Source organism: Trachemys scripta, chromosome 3 (genome assembly GCF_013100865.1).
Source record: "Trachemys scripta elegans isolate TJP31775 chromosome 3, CAS_Tse_1.0, whole genome shotgun sequence".
NCBI lineage: Eukaryota > Metazoa > Chordata > Testudines > Emydidae > Trachemys > Trachemys scripta.
Window position 1 is genome coordinate 122,295,986 of NC_048300.1, and position 20,948 is coordinate 122,316,933.

General features: G+C 40.4%; 1 protein-coding gene across 1 annotated transcript in view; it reads right to left on the reverse strand.

The window, feature by feature from the left end:
- FIG4 (FIG4 phosphoinositide 5-phosphatase) overlaps window positions 1-20,948 on the reverse strand; it is a 164,447-nt gene that overhangs the window by 81,587 nt on the left and 61,912 nt on the right. Inside the window, exons 11-15 of the mRNA XM_034765895.1 lie at window positions 14,843-14,976; window positions 12,716-12,832; window positions 11,129-11,174; window positions 9,364-9,512; window positions 3,030-3,196 (exon numbers count right to left, since the gene is read on the reverse strand). Of these exons, the coding sequence (XP_034621786.1) occupies window positions 3,030-3,196; window positions 9,364-9,512; window positions 11,129-11,174; window positions 12,716-12,832; window positions 14,843-14,976 (613 nt within the window). The remainder of the gene's footprint in view (window positions 1-3,029; window positions 3,197-9,363; window positions 9,513-11,128; window positions 11,175-12,715; window positions 12,833-14,842; window positions 14,977-20,948) is intronic.

A 20,948-nucleotide genomic window follows, 5' to 3' on the forward strand; every position in this document is an offset into this window, starting at 1 on the left:
GGGGGGGGGGGGTTTGGGAGTTCTGGGGAGGGGGCTGTCAGGTGGCAGGGGTGGGGAGAGGGATCAGAGCAATCAGGGGACAGGGAGCAGAGGGGTTTAGATGGGTCAGGAGTTCGGGGGGGCTGTCAGGGGGTGGGGGTGTGGATAAGGGTTGGGGCAGTCAGGGGACAGATAGGGGGTAGGGTCCTAGGGGGCCAGTTAGGATGTGGGGAAGGTCTCAGGAGGGGGCAGTCAGGGGACAAGGAGCAGGGAGGCTTAGGTAGGGGGTGGAGTCCTGGGGGGCAGTTAGGGGCAGGGGTCCCAGGAGGGGGCAGTCAGGGGACAAGGAGTGGGGGGGAGGGTTGGGAGTTCTGAGGGGGCGGGAAGTGGGAGGGAGTGGAAGGGGCAGGGGCGGGGCTAGGGCAGGATGGGGGCGGGGCTAGGTCGGGGCTCCTCCCATCCTCTTTTTTGATTGTTGAAATATGGTAACTCTACAATAGGATTACTCTCCTATAGCCATCTGGCCTGACCCTGTCACACTATGTAGAAGCCCAGCGCCCTCCTGACATCCAGGAGTGTAGCCTGCGCTCATCTGACGCATGAGGCTTTGGAAAGAAGATGGGTAAGTATATGTCCTGGCCAGTATGAAACTAGGAAACTACCTGGGGCAGAAATGCTGGGTGCGGTTGCAGTTGGACCTTATCCTTATAGAAGACCATATAGGGAAGCTCCAAAGTAAGCGCCCTAATCTTGTACACCGTGGGCCGACGTTATCGCGACCAGGAACGAAAACGTCCAGAAGAGAGCAGGAAGCCAGAGGCACAAAGAAGGCCCCATGAGCCTCGACAGCACGAGATTCAGGTCCCGGGGGGGGGGGGGGGGGGGGGGGGGGGGGGGGGGGTGAGAGGGAGGAGACAGGGAATCCCAGACATGTAGGTAGAGATGCTCCTGACCTTTCAAAAATTGTGCCGTCATGTCGTGAGTGAAGATCAACCTGCCTTGGAATGGAGGATGGAAAGCCAAGATAGCAGCCAGGTGGACCTTGATCAATGAAAGGGACAAACCTTGGAGTTTGAGGTGCAGCAGATAATCCAAGATCTCCTGCAGTGGGGCCTGATCAGCCCAAATATGACATTATGAGGCCCAGCATGTGAAACCTTTCCATTTGGTCAGAGAAGTTGCTCTGGTGGAGGGCTTCCTGCTAACCAGCAAGGTCTGCTGAAAACAGGCCGAGCATGCCCATTCATCTGAGCTTAGCCATTTAGTAGCCAAACCGTCAACTGCAACGCTGTCAGGTTCAGGTGCAAAAAGGCTGCTGTGGTTCTGGGACAGCAGATCAGGCCAGAGGGGCAGCTGCAGCTGGGCAGCTACCGAAAGGCCCAGTAACATGCCGAACCAGTGCTGGGGAAGCCACGTGGGAGCTATTCGGGTAATTCGGGCGCACCACAGCTGGCCTTACGGATTCCACTAAGGCAAAAGTCTCCGACGACCGCACATGTGGACGCGTGCACACCTAGAATGGAATCAACATGAGCAAGCACTCAAAGAAGAACATGCTCTTCCAACTTTTCTGCCAACAGTTAAAAGGAAAAAAATGGTGGAATTCAAATAGTCAGAATGCCTGTCAGAGAGCTTGTCAAGAGCATGCTTAAATATTTGCTCATATTCATTGTTTTAAAAAGTATGAGAAGGATGTAACTTTATTACAATATATTAAGTAGAAGTAGAAGCATCTGCTGCAGTAAAAGAGCTGAGTTCCAACTTCCATTGCAATTCTCCACTTTTTCTCATGCTCATAATGATCTCAAAAAAATTCAACATACAAGGAATTTGTTTATGCTTGGTCTCTGCCTAAAGGTGAATTTTTATTTACTATTTTTTTAAGTTACAGCAAATTCAACTGAGCCATTTTTGAGTTTTATTCTCGCCTTTGCCACTGACCTGCCTTAATACTTTGGAAACATTGTTTAAGCCTCAGTACCCCCATTCAGAAGGCAATCATCACTACTACCATTATGGAAAATGAAACTGAGGCACCAAGAGGTTAAGGTACAGAGCAAGGAAGTGTTAGAATCAAGACTATAATCCAGGTCACCTGCTTGCAGGTCCAGACCTCATCTACTAGACCAGTGTGTCTCCAGGCAAATCACTTAACCAATCTGTGCCTTATCTATCTCATCTGTACAATGTGGTTAGTAATGCTTACCCCAAGGGCTCGGAGGACTACAGATGAAAAAGTGCTATGTAACTGCCAATTATTATCATCATCGCCCATTTTTACAAATGGACAAACAGACAACGTTAAATGACAGTGTGATCTAATGGGTTAGGCATGAGCCTAGCAGCGAGCAGGCAGTTTCTAATTGTGGTTCTGAAACTGATTTGCAATGTGGTTTTAGGCTAAATCTTTCTATGCCTCTGCTTCCCCATTCATAAACAGGGATAATACTGACATCGTACCCTAACGCATAGGTTTGGTCATGGTTGGCATAATTCATTAATATCTGAAAAACAAAATGTAAGATTCTCAGATGGAAAATACAAGGCTGTGGCTGGAGAACTCAGCAGGTTTTACAGTGGAAAAAAAAAATCAGAGGACATGTCAGATTAGCATCAATAATGAGCCCAATATAACCAAATCACCTAATTCTTTACCCTAAAGTTTCCCAATGTAAAATCCAGAGGTTAATGGGGTCCCTTAGAATATGTGCTATCTACTTATACTAAAAATCTGTTCCATCTTCCATTTAGCTGTGACGCTTGGAATACTGTTCCAAGACCGGAAAAGAAAAGCTCTGTGTGGCTCATGCTTGTCTCTCATACCAAGAGAAATTGGTCCAATAAAAGATATTCTATTATCACAGAATTTCAGTGATCCAAGTAACCAGCTGTTTTAAAGTGCTCCTTTTTAAATATTTCCCTAAATTTGCAGAAACAAATTGCTGACAAGCAATGATTACTAATGCAGAGAAAGCAAGGTATTTATATATATATATAGTGCTATCTAAATAATGGCTTAAAAGAAAACACTCATGAAGAATTCCATTTACCTGAAAAAGCATTACTGTAATATCTTGAGAGCGTCTGCATAATATCTTTGGAATGTTGGGTCCATGGTGCTATCTTCCTGTAGGTTTTTACTCGATGAACAAGTTGAGAACCTCCATATTGCAGAGAAAGTGTGTCTCCATGATCTTCATACAACTCCTCAAATAACCTAAACCAATGAAACCAAAATATCTGAGAATTCTATCACTACTGCTAGAAAGTGAATGTTTCTCTACTCTGTATTTTATGCCTTACTTACCTTTATGTTTTAAAAAGACTTAAAGGTAAGCAAGTAGAATTTCAAATAAACTATTTTCGGATAATGTAATGAGTGTCATACTTCTGAACCAGAAAAGCCAGGTGTCTTCTTTTCAAAATGTTAATTTAGCTAGTAAAGATTACAGAGGTGGCAACTACTGCAAGAGGAGTTAAGTGTTCTTTCGCAACATTCCTCTTAAACAGACTAAGCATGTACTGGGCAACTAACTCTACATCTGCTCTGGTCTAAAAGATCATAGCACAAAATTTTTCTGATAACCTCCTCCTGCTGCCCACTTCAGATATTAGTCTTATCAGGACATGCACTAAGAAATTATTGTACGCATTATGTACGTATACACATGGATACACTGTCTGTGTGTGTATATATATATATATATGTATATATGAATGAAAGGGATCAATAGTATATATCAGGGACAATAAGAAGGCTAAGTAAATATATATTTGTGATTATTTTAACAAACGAGTAGATTTTTACAGAGTGAAATTAATCTTAGAGTTATAAAACCTTAACAATATGTTCAGAAATTGAAACTTAGAAATATTTTCCCAAATATTAAAAGTTTAATTCATTCATTTTAAGTAAATACTGTGGAATTCTTGAGATACCTAGATTTTTTCCCTGATTAAATGAAATTTTTTTTCCTATATATTGCTGCCAGTTTACAAAAACAGAGATAACACCAGTAAGCACAATCTGCACTACATGTGTAAGAAAGCAGAGTCAAATATAGTAAAAATCTTAAATGAATCAAACAGTGCCATAGAATCTCTGACTACAAATTCCATGCTTCAACAATAAGAGTATAGCAGTAGGAATATACTATCGACCACCTTATGGGGATAGCGATGGTGACCATGAAATGTTCAGGGAGATTAGAGAAGCTACAAAAATAGAAAACTCAATAATAATGGAGGATTTCAACTATCTCCATATTGGCTGTGTACACGTCACCTCAGGATGGGATGCAGAGATAAAGTTTCTAGACACTCTTGGAGCAGCTAGTCCTGGAACCCACCAGGGGAGAGGCAATTCTTGATTTAGTCCTAAATGGAGCACAGGTGGTCCAAGAGGTGAATATAGCTGAACCACTCAAATTTAATTATATTATGGTTGCTATTACGAACATCCTTGTGGAGGAGAAATACCAAAAAAGTAGCATTTAACTTCAGAAAAGAGGAACTACACAAAAATGAAGACACTAGTTAAAACATACATTAAAAGATACAGTCACAGAAGTGTAATGCCTACAAGCTTAATGGACACATAATACCATAACACCATAATAGAGGCTCAAATTAAATGTAAACCCCAAATGAAAAAGAATAGTAAGAGGACCAAAAATGCAATCATGGCTAAATAACAGAGTAAAAGAGGTGATTAGAGGCAAAAAGGCATCCTTTAAAAAAGGAAGTCAAATCCTAATGAAGAAAATAAAAAGAAACTCTGGCAAGTCAAGTATAATCTGGAAGGCCAAAAAAGAATTTGAAGAGCAACCAGCAAAAGACTCAAAAACTAAGAGCAAAAAACTTTTTAAGTACATCAGAAGCAGAAAGCTGCCAAGCCAATCAGTGTGGCCACTGGACGATCGACATACTAAAGGAACACTCATGGAAGACAAAGCTATTGTAGAGAAGCTAAATTAATTCTTTGCATTGGTTTTCACTACAGAGGATAAGAGAGAGAATCCCACACCTGAACTATTCTTTTTAGGTGACAAATCTGAAGAACTGTTCCAGATGGAGGGTGTCAACAAAGGAGGTTTTTGAACAAATTGCTAAATTAAACAGTAAAAAAAATCTCCAGGACCAGATGGGATTGACCTGTGGAACTTGTTGCCAGGGCTGTTGTGAAGGACAAAACTATAACTGGGTTCAAAAAAGGATTAGATAAATTCACGGAGGACAGGTCCACCAATGGCTATTAGCCAAGATAGTCAGGGATACAACCCCATGCTCTGGGTGTCCCTAAGCCTCTGACTGCCAGATGTTGGCACTGGATGACAGGGGATGGATCACTTAATGATTGCCTGTTCTGTTCACTCCCTTTGAAGCATCTGGCATTGGCCACTGTTGAAAAACAGGAAACTGGGCTTGATGGACCATCGTTCTGACTCAATATTATCATTCTTATGTTTTTTTTTAAAGACCTTAAAGATTAATAACTTTGAAAGTCTGAATATATCAAAACATTGTCTCATTACTAAGTCAGACAGTAAGAGTCAGCGTTAACTAGGGACAAGACAAGTATAAATGTGATGCAATACAGAAAGGAGAGTTTAAAAAAAAAAGGTGAATGTGGTCAAACATATAGGAGGGTAATTTTAGTAGCTGCATTTCAGAAAGACTGGAAATGGAAGATGTTATGTGAATGTCAGGGAGATCAGAGAGGAGGCGACTGCTTTAATCAAAATGAGAAATTAGGACTGGATATATCGTGGGAGAGAAAAAAAAGTGGCATGAGAGGGGAAATGGAAAGATTTCAACATAGCCTAGATGTGAGGAGGAGGAGGAGGAGCGGAAGAAATCAAAGGTGACCCCAAGGAAGGATGATGGTGTAGTAATGGAGAAAAGAGAAAGAGAAAAGGATTGGGCAGAAAAATAAGGTCAGTTTTAACCTTCCAAAAAGAGATGTCAGAGGGAGAAAGGATGAGATGTGGAAATAGATAAAAAAGACAACAGATTAGTGTGGAGTGGCAGATTTGCAGGTCAACAGTATACAAATGATAGGAGTCAAATACTTCTGTCATACAACACATTATTTCTGGCTAGTATATAATAGCTTTTTAAAGTTCAAATCTGTTTCTGGACTTAGAGTTGAGAAAACGATGGAAAAAAGCATAGTACCCTGTCTTATTTTATTCAAAAACAGATAGGTTTGCTTATTCTGGCTTTTTGGCATTATGAACATTTTCAGAATTTTTTTTTCCCTTTCCTTCCTAGAAATTAAAGTTCTGGTAGATGCATAGGAGGAAGATGTATAGAAGGATCTTCTGTGCATGATCTCAAATAATTCCTCCACTGTTCTGATAAGTAAATCTGAAAATCCAATCTAAAAATCATTCAGCAAGTGAAGAGATTTAAAAAACATAATAATTGAAGCAGATATCCATACAGAGAAGGCTACATAAAGTAACACATCTTGATCTCTCTTCAAAAAGCAGAAACAAGTATACAGCAAGCACAACAGTAAGTCATACAACTGTCCAAAGGTAAAAAAAAAACCCTCAATACCCAAGAGAAAAGGGGCCAATGAAGTGGAAGATCAAAAGAAATTGCAAGGGTAATATTGCTTGGAGGTTTTCTGATGTCCCATCAAACCTGATGCCTCAAAGGCAAAGCAGCAAAACAGTTTCTTCTGCCTCTATTCCCTTCTGCTTGGAGAAATATTGTTGTGTCAGAGATCTGTGGTATTGAGCAGGTGACTGTTCCAAAGGGGTCTGCCTCTGGGATTGAAAGTTGTTCAATCTGTTTCAATGGAAGGCCACTAAACCCTCTAGTAACAAAGGTTTTCTCAGATCTATGCTTATTGTGACTCTTTGAATGGGAATAAGAATAGAAGGGACCCCTCAGATATGTGGTGCTTCTTCTTCTTCTTTATATGCATCACCATCGCTGGATCCTGCAACTCCAGAGATCCAGCAGTCTTCTCTTTAGGCTTCTTGGAAGCAGAATGCAGATCTGACTCACTTTCCTTCCCTCGAGCACTCTTGTGCGGAGATAACTGTTGATGCCAAAGCATTTAGCCAAGATTGCAGTAAAGTTGAGGGAGACGTGGAGGAGCCATTTTCCCCCTAGGACTTCCCCCTTTTGTGGGACTACCAGATAAAGACTGTAGCTATGTCTTTCTCCAAAACAATGAAGGCAAGCATGTTGGTCTGAGACTGGCATCTTCCCATTATGGGAGATTCACCTCAAACCCCAAATGCTTTGAATCTGCCATCAGGAAATTCAAGCAGAGCTAACAGGGAAGTTAAGAACACGAAACTGATTAGAGTCAGTATTATGAACAAACCAAACACCCCATCAGCATGCACACCAACAATGACTATTAATCATAAAATCCTATCTTTACTTTAAAAACACACACAATGGAAATATCTCCCCCAATTCCGCTGCTCCAATAAGATACACTATGCAAGAAATACTAAACTAACTACCTGAAGCCGTGAGCTCAGAGGTCTCTATTACAGTAATAAGGAAAACAATGTGGCCTCAATTGTCCCTCATATTTACACAATCAGGCCCAAATGTCCAAATCCCTGAGAAAACACTCTTGCAAGCTTTAATGGTCACTAATATTCAGGGGGTTCCAACTTCAGTATCAAAGGCACATGTGTATAATCTGAAAATGTTCAAAGAGAGGTTGCAGAAGGATGCATTTCCCCGCCCCTTCAATGCACCAAGAAGATACGGTAGAAAGGAAAATGAAGAAAAATAAGTTAAAATGTACTTCTGCATTGTATTTCTGGTTACTGGGAGCATCTGGCAAAAAATTATGCTTAGCTCACTTTAAAGGCAAACTGCAAAGCAAAAATTAAAAGCTTTATAAAACACTTATTATGAACAGGAGTACTTGTGGCACCTTAGATACTAACAAGTTTATTTCAGCATAAGCTTTCGTGGGCTACAGCTCACTTCTTCAGATGCATAGAGTGAAACACACAGACAGAAGATATTTATACATATAGAGAACATGAAAAGGTGGAAGTACGCATACCAATTGTAAGAGGCCAATCAATTGAGATGAGCTATCAGTAGCAGCAGAAGAAAAAACTTTGAAGTGATCATCGAGATGACCCATAGAAGGTGTGAGGAGAACTCAACATGGGGGGAAAAAAATTCAATTAGTGTAATGACCCAACCATTCCCAGTCTCTGTTTAGACCTAAGTTAATTGTGTCTAATTTGCATATTAATTCGAGTTCAGCAGTCTCTCTTTGGAGTCTGTTTTTGAAGTTTTTTTGTTGCAAAACAGACACCTTCAAGTCTGTCACTGAGTGATTAGAGAGGTTGAAGTGTTCTCCCACTGGTTTTTGAATGTTATGATTCCTGATGTCAGATTTGTGTCCATTTATTCTTTTGCATAGAGACTGTCCAGTTTGGCCAATGTACATGGCAGAGGGGCATTGCTGGCACATATCACATACGTTGGTAGATGTGCAGGTGAATGAGCCCCTGATGGTGTGGCTGATATGGTTAGGTCCTATGCTGGTGTCACTTGAATAGATATGTGGACAGAGCTAGCATCGGGCTTTGTTGCAAGGATAGGTTCCTGGGTTAGTGTTTTTGTTGTATGGTGTGCGGTTGCTGGTGAGTATTTGCTTAAGGTTGGGAGGCTGTCTGTAAGCGAGGACTGGTCTGTCTCCCAAGATCTGTGAGAGTGAGGGTTCATCTTTCAGGATAGGTTGTAGATCTTTGATGATGCGCTGGAATGGTTTCAGTTGGGGGCTGAAGGTGGCGGCTAGTGGCGTTCTGTTATTTTCTCTGTTGGGCCTGTCCTGTAGTAGGTGGCTTCTGGGTACTCTTCTGGCTCTGTCAATCTGTTTTTTCACTTCAGCAGGTGGGTATTGTAGTTTTAAGAATGCTTGATAGAGATCTTGTAGGTGTTTATCTCTGTCTGAGGGATTGGAGCAAATGCGGTTGTATCTTAGAGTTTGGTTGTAAACAATGGATCGTGTGGTGTGTCCTGGATGTTTATTTAAAGGACAGAGTTTTCAAGTTTGAAGTTTAAGCATCAAAAGAGAAGTGCTCAGTTTTGTTACCCTGAAAGGAGCCTGGTAAGCATACTAATCAAATAAAGGTAATCTTGAAGTTACATTGATTTCTGTTAAATGTCATACAGAGGGATGAATGGATAGTTTAGTTAGCTGGAAAAAAAAAAAAAAGAACTGAACATTTATTTGATTTAAACAAAGTAATTTCACTTAAAGAAAAATTATGAAAACAACAAAATATAAAAAGCCACAGAAAAAGATAACTGCTTAATGTTTGTTACAAAATTAATGCCAGGAAAAAAAGAACAACATATTTTACTAACAGTGTAATATCTTACCTAACAGCATCTGTGTCAAACTGCAAATTGGGTTTATCAATCAACCCCAAAGAATAGAGCTGATAGGCTAACGCACACTTCCCCACCATGAACTGGGCTGTGTTAGTGCGATCTAAACAGTCAACACAATTGGTTCGAAGAACACCAGTCTAGGAAAGAAAAAAGAATAAATGGGAGATTCTTCAACCAGTTCCCAATCATTACATTCATGCTTACTCCACAATGGAATTGTTCTCCTGGTTTCCTAATAAACTTGTCAAAACTCAAATACTTAATTATTCAAAATCTTGTGTGAATAGGTCAAAGATCTTAAATCATTTAGGCTGCAATTGTCTATGTTACAGAAAACTGCTAAAGCTTCAATTCAAAAGAGTCTCACTATTATCAGCTTCCTGAAACACTAAACTCTTCTTCCCTCTCATAAACACACTTATGATTTATTGCCAAAAAATGTTGGGTGCCATTGCAATGCAAAAATAAAGTTCCCATTTTTAAGTCTTGCTACTAAGACTGAAATATAAAAACAAAACATGCTATCATATTGCTATGGCCATAGTACAATGGTATTTATATTTTCAACACTCCTATTCATAGGCAACAGGTGTACAAGTTCTGTTAAAGATTACAACCTGCATATCTTTCGAAACACCACCTGTGCCTGTGTTCTTCAATTACATAATGCCCACATAAGGCTTGGTATTTTATAATCTGAAGAGCTGAAAGCATAAATACCATATAATATTTTCATATGAATGCTATCTGATTTATGGCTTATTTTGTTAATGCACTACACACAGGTAGACGTGCAATACTTGAAGATGTATAAATCAAGGCAACATTCAAATGGCTTGGATGTTCTTCTTTCTTTTAGAGAGATTAAAATTAGGCTCACTCAGCTATTTATCCTTAAATATCAGACCCTTGATGTTCTGTTAATATGGAATTGAGCATTTGTTCTCTAGATTATGTAAAGTATAAAATTATAAATGATCATAGGTAAAAGGAAATAATGCTTCAGCAACATTGTATCTTGTGTGCAGAATATACAATCATGACATCCATATTTAAAATCATAAACCAGTAACTCTTTCACCATGCTATACATAGAGTAGTATTTTAAGTCAAATTGTCTGTTTAATTTTTGATCGTAACCATAATTATACAATGTGCAACAATGTGAAGACGAGAATGCTTTTAAATACTTGTTTCCATGTACATGAATTTACTATCAGAATAAAGCATGTTTATTCCATACTCAACTAAAATTTTAATGTTTGAACAATACAGTTTTTTCAATATTGAACAGTACATTTTTTCTGATTGTAAGACAAGATGTAAAAAATTCTTAAAAGCAGTGTACTGTGTGGCTTGTTGCCAATGTACTGTTAATGTTACAAAGGATAGCAACTTTCAGTGAGACTGGTACCACTATTGCTAATTTCAGAAATGGAAACAATTTAAAATGTAATATATTTCTCAGATTTCATTTGGCAAGAAGATATTTCCAACAGCACATTTTTTTCTAGCACCATCCAAAGACAGTGTGGCCCTAATCCCATTTGGGGCCTTTGGGCACTACTATAATATATATATTTATATTAGTAAAGTACTGACTCAGAGGAGAAACTGTCATCTACTGATTCATGAACAATGCTTCCTGCTGCACCTATGGTAGATGGCTCTTTGGAAGCATCCTGTCCTATCAGACTACTGACTTACATCAATAAAACTTTGTTGTAATAATAAACCAATATTATTTCAATACCTGTAAGCGACCAGTGGGAACAACAAAACCTCCCAGTTCATTCCATCTGGAAGGGAAACAAAATACCATGCCTTACAAAGTTTACTTAATGTAAGGATTATAGGTCATGTCATGTGTGTCTGGCTCAGTGAAATAGAGGGAAGAATTTAATAACCTGCTAAAAATGAGTCTGAAATCTCAGTGATTGAAAATACACGAGTGGGTGAAAACAATGTGACTATACATATCTGGTAGGACACGTGTTGCAATTAGCTTGCAATGCAAGAAATCCAGTATTGGAATAAGCGTGTGCTAAGCAGGGCCGGCTCCAGGCACCAGCTTACCAAGCAGGCGCTTGGGGCGGCCACTTTGGAGAGGGGTGGCACATCCAGCTGTTTGGCGGCAATTCGGCGGACGGTCCCTCACTCCTGCTTGGAGCGAAGGACCTCCCGCCGAATTGCCGCTGCAGATAGTGATTTTTTTTGTTTGGCTGCTTGCAGCGGCCAAAACCCTGGAGCCAGCCCTGGTGCTAAGACTCACAACAAATTAGCCCAAGAAAGCCAAGTACAATATGTTTCTCCCCACCTCCAAACCAAAATGCAAGTTATAGACCTTATTAGAATACAGAGATTCCCCCCAAGTTGGGAAAGTGATCACTAATGTTTATGGACAGGTTGAAGGAATTTTCTGTAATAAGGCTAAAAAATTACATAAAATACATAAATTTCAATTATGTCATAAATCAATGAGGGCCGAATTGAGCTTTCAAAGTAAAAATTGATTTCACACCCCTATTTTATCACTAATTTGAAAATTAAATAACTTATTTGCAGTTTAGAGATTTGGGAACATACAGTGTACCAGATAACTTCTGTAATGTTCTAAAAAGTTATAATAAATAATAATCTGTCTTCCCTAGACATTTTTTTATTTTTTTCTAAAAATATGAATTTCTTACAATCATGTATACAAGAGTAGGAACTGGCAAGTTTAGATGACAGGTATATTTCCTGGCACTCCTTAGAAAACGCTTTGTTTAAATTCAAAATTGTGCTTGCTTTATCTGTTCAGACACTGCATATCTTGTTTTCAATCATGCAATACAACATGAAGTGCATGCCCTGAAACAGCAAAAGAAGCTGTTCTCAGAACAAAGAGCTGTTTGTTATATCTTTCAAGAATTCATGAACTGCTTAAATATAAAGGGGGAAAATGAACATTTCAGACTTAATTTGTAAAATTTGTATGTTTATTGTAGCAAGAACCACCAACTACACCAAATTTCACAAGTACACATTTACTCTGAAGATACAAGTAGCATAATTAGCGGCATATTTTACACTTGTTCAATGTGTGGATAATTATAGACTATGTCCCTTTGGTTGCAGTCTTTTTCACTCTAACTGGACATTAAATTATAATTGTCACATTACTGCAATCTTTAAAAAGCCATGTTAGAGAGAGTACATATTTAGGAATATTTCATGTGTATAAGCAGTGCATGCGCGCGCACACACACACACACACACACACACACACCCCAGTTTATGTATACTCACAAACACAAACTCATCCTACCCTTTTTACTTTTCTTGTTTTCATACATACTTTTCATCTGGCCGCAAGATGCTGCAGTAGGAATCAGGACGATTTACAAAGAATCCTGTTTTCTTCACTACACTTTCCGCAATTACATTCAATCTATCCAGGACATTACACAGTTTGCTATGGGGAGAAAAAACAAATATTGAATACTCTTCTCTAGTTTTCACTGCTTGGAAAGTCTCCTATCAGTGATTTTCTTTGTAAGAAAACTTGCAGTTCACACCCATGTCCATATCTACTGACCAGACATTACAGCAACAGCAATGTTTTCATGCCAGTTTTGCTTACTTCACATAATTAAAAAGGGACATTGGTAAATGATTAAAATTTACCATTCTATCAATCTTTGCAGAATCTACATTTTATCAGCAGTGATTTTATAATTACTTCCAGATCACTGATGAAAATGTTGAATAGCTTCAGGCCTAGTACCAATCACTGTAAAACCCCATTAGAAATGTCCCCGTTCAATGATGAATTCTCATTGACAATGTCTTCTGGATATCTATCAGTCATCCAGTTCATACTCTATTTAACATGTGCTTTATTAATACTGTATAGGCTGCCAATTTTTTAAAATCAGAATGTCATGTGGTGGTACTAAGTCAAATGCTTTCCAAAAGTATAAGTATTGTAGTTACCTTTAGCAACCAAACCTTAATCTCAAAGAATGAAATCTGGTTTGTTTGACAAGATTTATTTTTAATAAAAAACATGTTTACTGGTTATATTACATTAATTCTATTCCTATCTTAATTCTTTATTAATTGAATCATGTATCGACTTTTTCCCCTTATTTTGGCTGGGACTGATGACAGACTAACTGGCCTATAGTTACCCAGCTCATCACACTTCCCCTTTTTGAATATTGACACAACATTAGCATTCTTCCAGCCTTCAGGAGTTTCCTCTATATTTAGCTAAGCAGCTGGAGTAGATAGATGTTGGCTTTTGAGACAGCAAGTCTGAAGCCTCAAATGTGTCTCCCTTCTTGTGTGGAAAGTGAAGACATGACTAACCACACACTGGGATTCACGGTCTCTCCCCCAACCCTGGCATATGAGGCACGTGACATGGACATAACACATTTCTTGAAGCTCCTACAGGACTCATGGCCTAGGGACTACCCAAGGTAGATATCTAGGCTACGATAATCCATACTACACTAACTAAAAATTGTTAATTACTGAAGGATAAAATGAATTAGACTATAATAATCTAGCCTGAGGACATAAAAGCAAGGTTCAGTTAGCTCTCTGCAGCAATGGAACTGATGCAGTTGGAAGATGTGCTGCCTTACATAGTGTAGGGCAATGATGTCACCCTCATCCTAGATCACTCATGAACCTCCCAAATGACATGGCTTTTCAAGGAAATTCCACAGGCTCAACATGCAGGTGGCATATTCCACCAATAGGAATGCACAAAGGCAGTGAAGAAAAACACATTTTCAAAATTAGGCTGAAACAGCAGCATTGGTAACTACAGATAAAGATACTTGTGGAAGACAAAATGGCATGTGTCAAAAGGCCTGCAGAGGTGCAAATCATCTGACTGATAAAAAAATACATCATGATAAAATAGGGGTGGTTAGAGAAACTTAGGCAGAGCTATATTGTGTCAGAATGGGTAGTTCTGTTGAAATCAAAAAGATTCATGAAATCAGATTGATTTCACCTGAATATCTTTTTGGAAGAAAACTAGAAAAAAGTTCTGATAATGTCAAAAAAATCCTACTTCCACATTTTTGGAATGGTACGTTTTGATTTTGTTTTGCCTTGAAATGACTTTTTCAAAATTTAATTTTGCATTATAATACAAATAAAAACAAAATGATTTTGTCAAAACATTTCAATTGATCTGTAATAAGGCTTTTTTACCCCAAATTTTCCTTTGGAGAATTTCAAATTTTTGGTTTTCATTCCCATTTGGAACAAACCAAATTCTGAAATCTCAAAATCCTTCATGAAACAGAACTTCCTCCCTCCTGACACCTGTAAAAATGTTCTGATCTCCTAAAGCCACCCTCACACTGGCAAGATATAGCAAAGAAATTTAAAGAACATTTATCCCTGTCACTGATCACTTATGAACTATGATGACATCCATACAGAGAAAGAATTTGCCCACCTTTTTGTGTATTTGGCCATATCCCAAGGAATATACACAATAGCATGTTCTGGGGGTAAAAACTGATTGAGATATGTCACTGCACCAACAAGTTCTTCACTCAGAATCCTTTCATGCTTTCTTTTTTCACGTTCCTTAATCAAAGCCAGAAAAAATTACCATTAACATTTTTGAGCTAACAGATCTAAATGTTAAAATGTTCGTACACACACACACCCACACCCACACACACACCCCTCTGATTTTAGTATTTCATAGTTTATAGGTATAAAACAGGAGGAACAAGCAGCATGCATAAGAAAATAGGGGGGGGGGGGGAGGCCAGGGGAGTGTTTATGCAACATTAAGGCAGACAGTTAAAAATGACCAAACATCAGGAAATTCAGTAAAGTTCTAAGTAATATATTAGGCTTTATAATCTATGATAAACAGAATTATATTATGAAATATATTTATCCAGAAAAGTAAGAATAGCCATACTATATATGTGCAAAAAATTGGTCGACTTATTTAAATCACTGATTTTTGTTATTATTGAAATCAGCAAGCAGGAAACCTTGGTTTAAATCATCGTTTTTAAACTTGTTTCATATTTCTACTTTTTAGTTGTTTTCTGAAAGTAAGCTTGATTCTCTTTGGGTTGGTAACCATTAAAGCATATGGATTTGTAACTAAATATAGCTTTTACACTAAATTTGGTGCTTCTTTTAGCTAACCGGGAGGATACACTATATCTATATACATTTGTTTAAGCAATTACATAGCTTAATTAACATTTATTTAGACTCTTAATTTTTACATTTTTCATAATATTAGAAAATAGTGAAAGATGCCTTTCTTATTTACTGGATGAATTTGTTACTTGTGATTTGTGTCAAGCTCTATTTGGATAGAAATTAAAATTCAATTAAAATGCACAAAACAGCATTTTATTTTTTTATTAGTTAAATAAAACTACCTTCGGAGCTGGATACATAATAAATTATCAAAACATGTTTTGCATTTAAAAACTAACTGAATTATTAAACAAAGAAAGTAGTGAATTGAACTGACTGTTTCTGGTCACCATGCCCTTCAAAACTTAAGAACAGGGACAGGTAAACTTTTTGGCCTGAGGGCCGCATCGAGTTTCAGAAATTGTATGGAAGGCCAGTTAGGGGAGGCTGCACCCCCCCAAACAGCCAGGCGTGGCCCGGCCCCTGCCCCCTATCCCCCCTGCTTCTCACCCCCTGACGGCACCCCCCGGGACCCCTGCCCCATCTACCCCGCCCACTCCCTGTCCCCTGACTGCCCCTGGAACCTCCACCCCTGACTGCCCCCGCCGCCACATCCAATCCCTCCTCTCATTCCTGACTGCTCCCCAAGACCCCTGCACTCATTCAACCTCCCCACCCTCTGACCGCCCGACCCCTATCCACACACCCCGCCCCCTGACCACCACCTCGAACTCCCCTGCCCTCTATCCAACCCCCCTTGCTCCCTGCCTCCTTACCACACTACCTGGAGCATTGTGCCGGCGGCACAGCACGCTGAGGCTGCGGGGGAGGGGCCAGGGTGAGCCTTCCGGGGCAGGAGCTCAGGGGCTGGGCAGGAGGGTCCCGCGGGTCGGATGTGGCCCGCGGGCCGTAGTTTGCCCACCTCTGCTTTAGAACTAGTAGATCTCATTCTCTCACACCTGCTTTTTATCCAAAGATTGGAAGGAGAAAACAAACGTTCCTGATTTTTCAACTCCCAATTGGTTTAACTTCAACTGAACCAGTCACTGAACTGAAATAGTTGAATAAATTAAGATGAAGAAAATATTCTCTCTGCACCTGCGGAAAAGGCTATTGATGTTAAAAGCTGGTTCAGGCAGTTCAACAAAGTCTGGTTCCAGGCGCTCACACAGTGACTTTCACTGTTCAGTGGTAGCACTCCTTTAAGTCTGGCAGCAAACATGTACTGTTTAATTTTTTTTTTTAAATGAAATTTTTAAAAATGAAATTTTAACCAAATTATAGTAAGCCCAGGCCTTAACAGAGGCTGTCAATTTCAAGTTTAATTATAAACCGGGTATCTTAAAATAAATCTGTATTCAATTAAAATTTTTAAAAATCGATTTTTAATTGATTTATATCCACTCTGGCAACAAAGAGTTAACAACAGTGCTGGAATCTGAACATTTTGATATCAGATTTTTTTGTATGGAATCCAAGGTTGCATTAACAGAGCTTTTCATTCTATTTCCTACATAACTTTTTAAGAGGAAATAAAGAGGATAGAAAGGAGAAAAAGGGGAGGAAAATGAAGCTAATTCAGGTCTAGAACTTACAAGCTCCTCCAGCAGATCTCATAAGCTCTCTGACTCCAGAGCTGTTCAGACTAGCTATAGTGTTCTTGTAGCTTTTTCAAATTAACAAATGAACATTTAACTTGCTACACACTGTGCAGTGTATCTTTATTTTACTCTGTACTAAAGGACATTTTCTACTGTGCACATAGAAATAATTTTTAAATAGTTGTACCTTTTTAAACCAAAAGTAATATTTTTCAAACCAAACAGTACCTTAATGACTACTTTCATGACGAGTTTCTAACATAAGCCATTTTTGCTGTAACATTGCTCAAAAAGCATGTTAAGAATTATTATTATTATTTTAAAGAGGGAAAAGTATTCTCACTCTCTGTACACGCCTGAGAAACATTAATGGTGGAATTTTCCTACAACATTCCAAAAATTATTTATGATCAGAGACTAAGCATAGGAAGTTTAACCCCAAAAGGCGAATTTTCAGAATGTTCTCATTCTGTCAATAGTGACTAAAAGTAGAAGCTGTTTTGCAACTCTTAACTATAATAGGCACTACTGATGTCCACTATTATATAAACTCGATCAGATTTAAAAACTAGACAGACAGAAAAAAGCTGTACATTTTAACAAGTATGATTGTTACTTAGAACTACAAGATGCTATGTATAGAATCTGCAGGAAACATAGCTATCAGTGGATACTGCTGAGGTGGGCAGCATAACCTTCTGAGGAATAGGGAAAGGAAAAAAAAAAGAAAAAAAAAAAAGAGTGAAGAGTGGGGGGAGGGAGAGGAAAGAGACAGGAGAAGTGAGAAATGGTCTCAAGTAAATAGGATGAAATTCAATAAGGACAAATGAAAAGTGCTCCACTTAGGAAGGAACAATCAGTTGCACACATACAAAATGGGAAATGACTGCTTAGGAAGGAGTACTGCATAAAGGGATGTGGGGATCCTAGTGGATCACAAGCTAAATATTAGTCAACAGTGTAACACTGTTGCAAAAAAAGCAAACATCATTCTGGGATGTATTAGCAGAAGTGTTGTAAGCAGGATGCGAGAAGGAATTCTTCTGCTCTACTCCACACTGATTAGGCCTCAACTGGAGTATTGTGTCCAATTCTGGGAGCCTCATTTTAGGAAAGATGTGTACCAATTGGAGAAAGTCCAGAGAAGAGCAATAAAAATGTTTAAAGATCTAGAAACAGGGCCGGCTCTGGCTTTTTTGCTGCCCCAAGCAAAAAAAAAATAAAAAATCAGGGTGGCCGAAGCGGCAAAGCAGGAAAAAAACAAAACCAAAAAACAAACAAAAAACCCAACACCTGCGGCGCGGCCAGAGCGGCAAACCAGGAAAAAAAAACCTGTGGCTAGCAGGGGGGAGGAGGAGGGAGCGAGGGGAGAGAGAGAAAGGAGGTGGCCAGGGCTTCAGCAGGGTGCTCCCCATGCGGCCCCGACCACCGCGCCGCCTGCCAGGAGGGCTCCGCGCCGCTCCGGTCGGCGGGGAGGGAAGGACGCGGGCTGCCCTGCCGGGCTTGCTACAGACCTGGCACCGTAGAATCTGCCGCCCCAAGCACGAGCTTGCTCAGCTGGTGCCTGGAGCTGGCCCTGTCTAGAAAACATGACCTATGAGGGAAGATTGAAAAAATTTGGTTTATTTAGTTTGGAAGAGAGAAGACAGAGGGGACATAACAGTTTTCAAGTACATAAAAGTTGTTACAAAGAAGAGGGAGAAAAACTGTTCTCCTTAACCTCTGAGGATAGGACAAGAAGCAATGGGTTTAAATTGCATCACCCTTTGCCAGAGACGGGTCTCATGGGCCCCCTCCCTTCCCCAGGCGAATGAGGATCAAGCCGGACAGCCAGAGCGTGCACAGCCTTCATCCCCACCGGGCTGGGTGCTCTGCTCACTGAGAGCTGGAAAGCTGGGCTCTGAAGAGCCCAGTGGCCCCTAATGGCCTCCAGCTGCTCTGCAAGCCCAAATTGGAGGGGGGGGAGGGGGGGGGAGAGAGATACACGACATGAAATTCTGTACAAATGCTGCATTGCACAGTGGTGCAGAATTCCCCCAGGAGTAAAATTTTAATCGTTCGCACTGAAATTTTCCATGCTAGGAGCCTGTCTCAGGCTGAATTTTTTTTTTTTTTTTTTTAAAGGCTCAACCAAAACTGTTCAATGGTTTCCAAGAACAAGATTAGAAAAAAATAAGTTATTCACGTTAAAAAATTTTTGGTGGTCTTTTCTTTGAAAAGTTCTAGCACCACCATACTTTGGAGCAGGGGCTTGGAATATGACAGTAGTATCCTTTGTGTCAGAAATGAGCCTTCTGAAAATCTGCCCAAATGGGGCCAAGTTATAAGCCTCTGGGGAAAAAAATCCGTTTTCACATATTCAGAGACTTGCTAGAGTTTAATAGCTTAAATCTCTAAAGAATCCATCCTCACTGACCATACTCCATCTTCTCCCAGTTCCTAGTGCTGACCAGACTTTGCATACACTTGTTCCACAGAGCAGTGAGCATGCTCCATCCCAGAGCTAAAGAAGACTTTTGCTATAAGGGCTGCTGAGTGCTGGGATGGGGCGAGGTACCAGAACTGAGTAAGGAAGCCGGTCTCTCCTGTGGTCTCTATAAGCAAACCTTCCCTCCCCCCAACCTGCTGGCACCAAGACAGTATGAAGAAGGAAGTCATCTGATTCAAATACAGAGGGGACAAGAGCCAGGGTGGAGGGAGGACTTGGTGAGTAGATTGGGACAAGGAACCTGAGGGATGGAGACTGGGGCTAGGGTGTAAACTGGAATTGGCTGGGCAAGAAGACTAAGTTTGGGAACCAGAGGGCTGGGGTGGAAAGGGAGACACCTGACAAAGAGCTGGAGCAGTGGCGGAGGGGGGGAGAACTGGGACTAGCTGGGCACAGAGACTGTGACAAGAAGTCAGGGGAGGTGAGGACACACAAATTGGATGGGACTGGGAGTCAGTGGGGGTGACAAAGCTAGGAGGAAAGAGACCAACAAATCAGGGATTTGGGGAGAGAACTGAGACTGCCTGGGCAAGGAAACTGAGGAGTAGCAGTGGGAGACTGGTTCTGGAGTCTGAAGGGGTGAGGCCTGAGGAATGGAAACTGGGATTGAGTATGTGAGGAGAACCGGACTATGGGACTAGGACAAGGAGTTAGAGTTGGGGTAGATAAGACTGGGAGAGGATGGCATAGAAAGGGTCAGCTTGGGGGAAATGGGCAGTAGAGTCTATGCCCCTTAGAGCAGTGGGTCTCAGCCAGGAGCCTGGGGGGCCAAGAGCAGGTTTCAGAGGGTCTGCTAAGCATGGCCAGCATTAGACTTCCTAGGGCCCAGGGCAGAAAGCCAACGCCCCACCGTGCAGGACTGCAGCCCCGGGCTGAAGCCCTGTGGTGTGGGCCCCCGGCAACTGCCCTGCTTGCTACCACTTAATGCTGGCCCTGGCTTTTATATGCAAAAAAACAGTTGTGGCACAGCTGGGCCATGGAGTTTTTATAGCATGTTAGAGGGGGCCTCAGAAAGAAAAATGTTGAGAACCGCTGCCCTAGAGCACATTTCCCTCAGGCTTGGAATGGAAGAAGAGATTCTTGAGTTTCACAGCCTCTGCTGTCAACAAATATCTCCAAAACCTGCTGGCAAAGTGTCCCATCTCTCTCTAGTTGAAGGACATAAATCCAAACCATGTAGAGGTCAAAGCATAGGGGTTTATTACACACAGCGCTGGCGGAGTGTCACCTGGCTTATTAGGCTCAGAGACACTGTCAATTAATTGATTACAATGAAATATATAGATTTTCCATGGGCGGGG